This window comes from Branchiostoma lanceolatum, chromosome 1 (genome assembly GCF_035083965.1).
Source record: "Branchiostoma lanceolatum isolate klBraLanc5 chromosome 1, klBraLanc5.hap2, whole genome shotgun sequence".
In the NCBI taxonomy this organism is placed as follows: Eukaryota; Metazoa; Chordata; class Leptocardii; order Amphioxiformes; family Branchiostomatidae; genus Branchiostoma; species Branchiostoma lanceolatum.
This window is the reverse complement of record NC_089722.1, coordinates 10,048,490-10,058,680: the sequence shown is the minus strand read 5'-3', so window position 1 is coordinate 10,058,680 and position 10,191 is coordinate 10,048,490. Positions and strand designations below refer to the sequence as shown.

The following is a 10,191-nucleotide window of genomic DNA, read 5'->3' as shown; positions in this document are numbered from 1 at the left end:
GGCTTTAATCTATAGAAATAAACACTGAGACACAGTCACAAAGCAATTCGGATCACGAGATTCTTCATAAAACCGTGAGAAATTAAAACACTGCTTGGGGTAAAATCTGTACTATATAACATCCTAAAATTGTTCAATTTCACAAGGTGACCGCGTATGATACGGATTGCATATTAACCGTCCAATGAATAGTCTCATACCAAAGTCCCTACATAAAGGTGGACAGATTGTTGGGGGGATGAGGAGACACAACATAAAATGAAAGAAATGTAGACGATCGATCAATGAAAGAATAACGTATGTATCAAAATCATATATCCCGCTACTTTTTGAGCGAGAGTGTACACGCCCATTCTCCCGACACGCATAGCGGCATTAGCTTTCTCCCGGTAACATGGCTGACAACAACCAGGAAGATCGTGCTCCGACACTAGAAGGTTGTTTGCTGACTTTACACGCTCCCTTTTACGACTGTCACCTCCAAAACAAGACTGGTAGCATTCAAAGAGCGACTCTATTCATTAGAAGAATATCCTGTGCCATCTTCGTAATGTAGAGTAACGAAATTATTGCAGATTTTGCGATGGTGTTTAGGCGGCATAATCATATGTGAGGTATTGCATGAGTGCGCCCCCCTCCCTTCATACGGCCACCCCGGCTCAACTATGTCAGTGTATTTCGACCGGCAGATAAGCTGTGGAAGAAGACGTCGCCGACGAAGAGAAAAGCTGATGGCGACGACGACATCCCCGAGAGAGTGGCATCGGCTAAAGTACAGAAACCGTCGGGAGGGATCAGCATCAGGCTCGGAGGAAACCTTCCAGCTGCGCCGCCCAAGAACTCTCCTGGGGCCGGCTTCGTATCGACCAAGACGGTGGCCCCGATTTCTATCAAATTAGGCGCAAACGTAAGTGTGTTATCTGGTGTCTTACAACTGGTTTGAATGTTTACTATGTTGCTGTTGTTGCAAGATATCTCGATAGGAAAAAAATGGTAACATGTTTTCAGTCTAGAGGGGCAGGGTGGAAAGTTTCCAGGCAAATCACTCATTTTCCAGGCCAGGTTTAAAAAAATCTGATCCTCATCTGGTAGTAATGGAGGATGGAGACTTTGGAGAAAGTAAGCAAAGGGGCTATTATTTTATGAAGTCTTAAACTCTGAAGTCTAGATATATGGTGCAATGTTGTTTGCAATCTCAATGAAATAGAATAAAATAAAAATGGTACTAAGTGACTACAAATGCAAGTGAGCAGAACACAAGGGATTATGAATAGAAAAGAAAGACCACAGATTCTATACAGGCTTTTTGATGATCCTATTCATTCATACCAGGATTTGCAAATTGGGATCCAGCCAGGCATGGGATTGATCAAGTTTGATCTGCGAATCCACCTCCTGAGATGGATTTAGTGGATTGGGATTACCCTCCCTCCCTTTTAGTTTTAGCCAGATTAGGACTGTTCATATTAACAGGATTGGCGGATAAAGGCTGAAAAGCTTAGGTAAATCCTGATTCGCAAATCCTGATTCATGATTATGATTTGGATCCACCAGCGACCATGTTGAGTACAGCAGCAGGATGTTGACATTTGTAACAGACATACTAGATACTACTGTACTCAAACAAACATGGTGCATTTTGGTGTCATACAAAAAGAAAGCCTGCGTAACTATGTTCCTCTATGGCACAGCATAGCCCTAAGATCAGAGGTTATTTCTTGCTGCTATGTCAGAATCAGAACGCTGCAGCTGGGTAACAGCTTTACATCTTTCCTTAGCGGCTTTTCCATCCACTTAAACCTCTTATTACCAGCTGGATCCAGCTGGTGCCCAGGGTACATTAAGTCATACCAGCTAGTACGTGTACCACACTGTAAGTTTCCCTTGCATAAACTCAGGACTGAGATTCTGAGTTTATGCAAGGGCAGAATAACCACCTGCTACCTGTGATTTGTCCCCAACATTGTGACATTGCAGAAAAACTTCAAAAAGATACAAGCAAATTGCAATTTGGCAACCTAAGAAAATATACTCTCTACTATGGATCACATACTGCAAGAAAAATAAATAAAGTATATCAAACTCTGACCTAAATCGTAATGAAAATAATATCATCATCATCATTACAATTTTATATACATGATGTACTCCTTTGTTTGATCCATAGCCACAATGGCTTAGTGAGGAGTCAAGGATACTGAGTGATTCATTAGATTAAGGAATGAATGGATATCTGAATTTTTGGATAAATAATATTGTGGAACGCAAATATATGTTTGTCACAGCATCCTGTTGTACCTTGTATTGAACACAGTAACTGACATTTGGCTTCCTCTTTACAGATCCAAACCTATCATGTCCTGACACATCCAGTAAAAATATACACACTTAATATAGGCCCCTGATGTTTCAGTACTAGCACTGCTAGCAGTAGCAAGCTTATTGACATTAAACACTCTCCAACATTGCAACACTAACCACGGGAATGACCCCAAGCTAATGAAATTGAAATCAATCCAAGAAAGTTGTGCCTTTGTTGTGACTAGCTCTACTGTAGTCCTGCCAACTCCTTCTCTGTAGACATCATCCTTGAAATTAAGTTACAGCAAGGGTATTTTCAAATCATTTGGGAGTGCAAGGTTGTCTTCTTGCAGGGCGACCTTAAATCAAAGCCTGCCAACATAATACAGTGATAGTGATGTATTTTACATTTGTTTGTAACAAGTTAGAGCTTTGAAGGTTGAGGTGCAGGGTGGTCTTGTGGTGAAGGATTTTGACATAGAATCTAATCGTTTGGGGTTTGAATCCTTAGCAGGCACCAATTTTGTGTCCTTTGAAAAGCCCTACACCTATTTCCTCACTTGAAAATGAGTACCAGCTTCTGTAAGGGATGGCCTCTTGGATGGGTGGTAAAGCCGGAGGTCCAGGGTTTGAGGATAGCCACACGGCCCACACCACTTGAGCATGTTTAAGATCTCTCTGCACACTTATTGAAAACAGTAGGGGTCTATCCCAGTGTGATTGGATCAAGCCAAGTAAAGTCCAGTCTTTCACAGCTTGTGCTTACCATGGTTGTATAGAAAACTGGTGTTGCGCCTGAAGCCAGTTTAGCAGTGGACAAAACAAAGAGCATTACATGTACTTGATATATCTAACATACAAGACTAAGTACTAATTCTAAGCCTTGAAACAAACAAACAAACAAACAATCTGAGCATCTATACTATAGGACAATCTCTGAATTGTTCAGTTGGTATAACAGGCATGCCTTGTTCTTTAATTCTGCAGTATAGCCTGATTGAATCGTGCTATATTGACCCGCAGCACCCTGTGGGGAGGAGCCATTAAAGCCCAGACCGGAGTTTTGTAGCCTGGGTACCATACTCTGTACTAACCACTGGCTCAATCATTTCACTTGTGGTTAGGAAGCAAAATGATTGAGCCAGCAGTTACTACTGAAGATGGTACCCAGGCTAGGATTTTGCGTAACACAGACTAATTCTCCAGCAACGTTTCAATATGTTTGGGCTTGATCCACTGTCTGAATTCTAGGTCCCTGGCCTGGATGAAAGACTAGTGGGCATCACAGGAAGCAGACACTGGGATGTTATTATTGGAAACAGCTCCTGTTATTCTTGGGAGTTAGATGCTTCCCTTCTGCTCCTGACCTTGAAGTGGAATGCGATGAATCTCTCTGAAGATTTACAACATTATTCCAGTAGGCCATGTGGTGAATTTTTGCCACCATCATTTTTGTGATTCGTTTGGGATTGTTACAGTATTTTTTTTTCTTACTTTTCATGTCAAAGCCGAAAAAATCCTCATCTTTATGGTAGCAGCACCCTCCTTTACTTGTCTGCCCAGAGTAATTAGATCCCCCCCCCCCATTTCTTTATAGCCAACCAGAATTTAAAGCTGTTTTAGTGTACCTATCTAATGGGACACTGAAAAACACCAGCTGAAAGAACTCCACACATTTCAGGCATGGTAATTAACTTGCAACAAAGGTATGTAGTGCAGGATAAGGCTGATTAATTAGCGAACCCCATGAGTCTTACTGCTAACCAATTACTGAATTTATCAACATGGAAATGAGCAGGTTTTCAACAAATAAAAGGCTTGCTTCCACTTTGACACTGCAAGAGCTTTTGGATGGTTGGCTTGTGACTGTTGTAATGTTTTTTTAATGTGATTAATGTTTGCGTCCTGGTGCGACTGCAACCTGATACTGAAAAGATCCCAGGGGTCGTCCCTGCTTCAGCTCTCTGTGAAGGAGTACATCTGTTCTGGTAGCTGTCTGATAAATGTCACACTAAACTGTGCAGGTATGCCCAGGGTATGCCTTACAGTGCAGGGTAATGGGGGCGTGCTGGGCATGAACTCTGAGTGAACTCTGAACTAATTTTCTCAGCATCTAGAGATGGCTTGAGTGGTATGGGGACATTTTTGTGGGTACATGTATATGTACACAAATGCATATTTCTATATGAGGGTTTCATGCTGTTTTCCATAAGGTGTATGCAGCCTATTTTTATTTCCCCTAATTTGTAGGGAATGCTGTCTCATTCATGTCATAGCTAGGCATCCAAATTTTGTGAAATTGCCTTCTTTGATTCTCTTGTATCATAGAGAGGGTTCTTCTGAATTCAGTGTAAAGCATTGTCGGAACCCCAATGCAGACCCTCCTATATAAATGCAATCATATGCTTCTATATGTATACATCCTTTGAAATGGAATGTTTAGAACAAGTGTAACAGTGTGGTTCAAGCACCACATACTGACCAGTCTAACCGGTCCGGACCTTTTAGCCTAGTGGTATGTGCGTTGGGTTTGTGCATTGGCGGTCCTTGATTCGCTTCCAGGGAGCCAGGAGACTGACTGCTTGCCCTGTGCGTTTCACAATCATGTATGTTTTGACAGTTGAAGTACATGTAAGTGCACACAGACAAATGGACAGGCGCTTTCACCACAGCCTGACTGGCAGTGACTGCTGATGTTTCTTATTTAGTAGGAAACCATGGGCGGTACACAAGTAGCTGTCTACACTCTCACTTGGTGCCTTGACAGACAAAATTGTCACGTGTGGTCAGCCACAACAGATGTTCCCTATTTATTCTGATCAGCTTGGTGTCCCTCAAGTCTCTGATGTTGCCAATTTCTTTTACAGTTAGCTCCCCAGAGCTCAATAACAAAATCGTTTTTTACAATAACAGGGATGATAGAAAATAAAGAAAACACTGGGAAGAACTGAAAGGAAAAATTGCATGGGTACTACAAGGTGAATGTAAATGTATCTACAGAGCTTTGTAAAGTGCTTGACTGTATAAGCTTGTGAATGGTTTATAATGATCTTACTACTAGAATCACACATTGCTACAGTTTTATTAAAAAATCATCCCTTAAACACAGTCCTGGGCTGTTAGTGTTGTGTATATTGGCAAGGCCTTCCTTCATAATTCTATTAGTATTAATGACGGTCTGTACATGTACATGTAAGAGTCACCTGATTTATACAATTACATTTGATATAGTGTTCCTGACTGTCACAGGTGACACCTGTTATAAATTCAGACTATGCATCTACAATGTCTTCCAATCTATCCTAGTTTGTCCTGCTTGTAGAGGAGCCAAGGACTGTCTACAGCAAAATGTCTACTTATCAATATGACTTATAAGTAATTGAAATCAAAAATTTTTTTCAGCCTGCAGCAATAAAGGCAGGCACCTACATATGGTTATACAATGTTCAGTTTGCATAGATACTCTTGGGACTTTCTGGATGGATATCTGGATAATTGCCAACAACAAATCTCTTGGAGGTCCCAGGCTGGGGATCCAGGGTATATAAGTAGTAATTGTGCATACTATTATGTTGTTTAAGGTATACCTGATTGGTAACAACTGGGAATTAAGTACTTAGAAGATGGCCCTCACAGATGTTGTAGTTTCCAAGAAGTAATGGCTTAAAGCTGGGTCCATGGGACCTTCAACTGGGCTCTTGAAATGCACATGGTGTTCTTGATAACATCAGCAGGCTAGTGATAGTAGGTAAGATTATCGCTAGTAATGTCCCTGCCCCATCTTGACTGACAATGATGTTATTCAGAGCTCTTATAGCACTGTCATGTATGTGTAGGTTTGATGTTAATCAGTGGTCACCAAGGATTTTACTGGTATCAATTTTCATGAAACTGTCTCCTGTTTAATCCAGGATGGTGGGCCTAGATAGGTTCAGTTTCCAAGAATGTCCTAATCTGATGGAATTGTGTGGTATCTCCCTGGCAAATGGGAATTATAATCATGTACCATTGCCATGTTTGGAATGACAACATGCATGTACAATGTCACAACTTGTTGGTACACAGATATAGTCGGAATGCCCTTGTAATTGTATCCGGTTTCAGCAGTTATGATTACCTGTTTGTGAGAATTATAGGAATACGTACTGCCCAAGAAGACCACTCAGGGCACAGAAAAATCTGGTCCATGTGGACAGGTGGACTTTTAAGAATTCTGTCTACAGTGACCACCTGTCCACATAGACCTGATTGCCTAATGCTAATCTAACTAAGGGAGCAAAAAGTGGTCAGATTGGCCAGGTAGTCCTTATGTAGAGGTGGACACTTCCCAGGTTTGACTGTGTATGTACATGTTTATCACAATTGTAAATGTGTCATGATACTCATAATGACATGTTTTTGTCCCTTTCCTTCCATTTCTTAGAAACCTAAACCTTCTAGTTCACCTGCTGCACAACCTGTCAAAAAAGTTGCAGCTGTGTTTGCAGAAAGTGATGATGTAAGTACACAAGAAGTGATGATGTAAGCATGCATTCCATCACAATGACCTTGTTGAGCAAAAACCTATGCATTCTGATTAACTTGCACCTGACTGCAAATCACAACTGTTACTGTAAGTGTAACAGTACTTATTATTATTTAATAATCTTCAATTTCCTTTGGTCTTTTATAAGACAAAGATATTGATTTACAGTATGACCTATTTGCAATGTATACTTTTCGGTCATTAGAACATAATATGAAAATTTCCACTAACATGAGATTTTCATTTTGGTTTCTAACATCATTTTAATGTTTACCATTCTTCATTGCCTTCGTCTTGTCTCTACCAGATCAAATGTAACTATGCCCGCTATAAAGAGAATACAGGGGAGTTTGGCCACCATAGGCATTCATTAGGGGGGAATGTTGCCTTGCCAATTATTCTTTTTTTGCCGAATTCTACCATCTGTACCCCGTAGGATGAACTGGTGAAGGCTAACCTTTTTAATCCTATACATGTATGCTGTAATATATAGAAAATTAGTATGGATGGATCAGAAGCATGATGAGGGTACTTATAAGGTTCTTATGTGTTCCTTCTTTCCCATTCAGGATGATGAACCGGAAGAGATGCCACCAGAAGCAAAAATGAGAATGAAAAATATCGGAAGGTGAAACCCTAGTAACTTTCTTTCAGCACCAACTTTACTTCATACTGTTGATTATCTATTTATTTATTTATTCATGTATAATTTTGGCTGGCATAGATAACTGTACAGTCAAGGTGGCCATACTAGCCATTGGCTGGCTATTATTAAGAGCTAGCCTTGGGATGGATGCAACATGACTACACAGTTAGTAATTACCAAGTTAAGAATAAATTCAAATTTACATCATCTCATGACATGCATACATAATTTATCATGGTTTAAGTTTCCTAAGATATGAAATTCTGTACGTCTTGTTCACGGAGTGACCTAGTCTCGCGAGAACACGAGACTAGGCCGAGACTTGTGAAGATCTTCCCGCCTCCCCCGCCTCCTTGTGTTATTACATGTGACTGATGAATTTCTTCAACGATATCCGTAGGAAGTTTAAATGTGTGACTATATAATGCCTTAGTAGAGATGTGTGCTCTTTCTAGTCATGTTGTACCTTTCCTTACATATGTACAGTTAACAAAGGAATGCTGTAAAATGCAATGTGCTTAATATATTTCTGTTGATTTTTTTCTTTCACAGAGACACACCCACATCAGCAGGGCCCAACTCCTTCAACAAGGGCAGGATCGGTTTCTGTGACAAGGCCAAGATGTGGGAGAGAGATCTCAAGGCAAAAGCAGATAAATTATCCAAAGATAAATAGTGTTACATGTACTGTGTTTAGAACTTGATCGTAGTGTAAAGTTTTTGTTTAAAAATGCCTTATGTATTTCTGGAAATCATGCTACACATCTCCCAGGCAAAATGTTGAAATCTATGTGTCCAGCAAATTTTGCATGTAAATTAAGCCATTACTTTCCTCAGGTGTGTAGATGCTTAAAATCCACACAGTTTTGATATGCACAGCTTGTTAAATTTCAAGGTAAATGCCCTCGTATATATGAATAATGAATTATGTTGTTCTGCATTATGTATGGTGATATTGCTTGGTTGTAAACATGATGTATTTAAGTCAGGTGTGAAAGTGGCTGTACATGTATGCCTTATGCAAATCAACCCCAGATAGACCACAGTTCCTCAGCAAGTTATGTAAGTTTGTCTTGTGTGTGTCTAGAGGATATGATAGATTTAAATATTACCACTCTGCCAGATGCATACATGCAGTTAGGACATATTCTTGTGTAAAACAAATTAAGGAAATACTATCATACACAACATGTCCACATGGTTGCCTGCGGTAAGTTTATATAGTTGTTATTTGTTAGGTAACAGGGATCACCTGTTAGGTTGTATAGAAATACAAGTGAAATATGCAGATAATGCCCACTTACATATATAGTATATGCTAAGAAAACAATGTATACCAGTGTTGCAAGAATTAGACAGCTATGTGTGTTATACAAGAGCCCCACTTAAATTAGTTACTGATACATCTATTGCATATCATTACATCCTTCTGAAATTCATCCCCACTTTGATGCATTGCTTTTAGCTATACCATCACACTTAATACATTCCATAAATGTTTTTTATGTCTCTCTAACGTTCTAGTCCTATAGACATCGCCTCTCTGTTTTAACATCACAGTGTGACATCCCTTGGGAACTTTCACACTCTTTCAGGATCAAAGCAATGTCCTGACATGACCTTGTAAAGAATTTGTCAAGATGCCAGAGTTGATTCCATGATCCAAGTCAGACCATGTTGAAGTAATGTTTGCTGACATGTTGAAGTCTTCAAGGCAGTCGTAACTCATTCCAGATGTCCTCATGTGTACTTGGAGTTGACTTTGAAGGCTGGGACATCAGTCAAGTTTGAATTTAAATTATTTTCATAACATACTTTCTTTGTTCACTGCTTTCTTGAACTATCATGACATTGGCTTGCAACAGGAAGCAACTTGCAGTTGAAATGTTGAATCTGTAAAATGTTTTTGGTTCATATTTACATTGTATCGTACAATGTTCTTTTTGTTCACATTCATAATAGCACAATTACATGCAACATGGACAAAATACATACTACAGTGAAAAAAAATGAATTCTGTAACATATCAAAGTGTTCAGTGTTATGGTATGATCAATGGCTGCTACACTATTATAGCCTTGCCTTGAAGGGTATCTGTAAATTGGGAATGATGGCACATATTGACAATTTGTAATGAAAACAGATTAGCAAGTACCAGCCCCAGTTTGGATATCTATCAACTGTCCCCCATTTTACAACGTATATTTTGGATGTGAAACTAGAGAAGGGGGGGGCTGCTAAATTTACACCTATTTAGAAAATAGCCTAAGATTGTGAGTCAGAAATGACAATAGCAATGTGTAGATTATATGCTAGTAAGTCAAAAGTAAGGGGAAAGTGAATTTCTTTGAGCTCATTCAAGTCACATTCCAGTAAATATACTACAGAGTAAATAACGAACTATGGTTTTGTCCAATTTTTGCCCTGTATTTAGAGCATTACTGTTATTACCATACATGTTTTACAGATGTTGTGTTCAGATAAATCATTGCTATGCCAGGCTGTTTGACTTTGAGGAAGAAAATATTAACTGTTGCACGTAAGTTGTTTTTTTATTATCATTTTTTGAGACTAAACTGCATTATTTGTTTCTCAATATTATTTCAAAAACATTTTGCTTGGGGTGATCATTTTTTAACCTTTCTTGTGGGTTCATGTAGGTTGCAATAAGTACAGTAATGATTTTTTATTTACATATAATAGTCAATGCAGTGTTTTT

At 39.3% G+C, this 10,191-nt stretch overlaps 1 protein-coding gene across 1 annotated transcript; it reads left to right on the top strand.

Annotated features, from left to right (window-relative positions):
• The first annotated feature begins 367 nt into the window (after positions 1–367).
• On the top strand, positions 368–10,084 carry LOC136433005 (PEST proteolytic signal-containing nuclear protein-like). The gene is made up of 5 exons (XM_066424750.1): positions 368–437; positions 690–907; positions 6,725–6,799; positions 7,396–7,454; positions 8,025–10,084. Exons 1-5 carry the CDS (start codon positions 395–397, stop codon positions 8,146–8,148), a joined length of 519 nt encoding a protein of 172 aa, XP_066280847.1. The 5' UTR covers positions 368–394; the 3' UTR covers positions 8,149–10,084.
• The last annotated feature ends 107 nt before the right edge of the window (positions 10,085–10,191 follow it).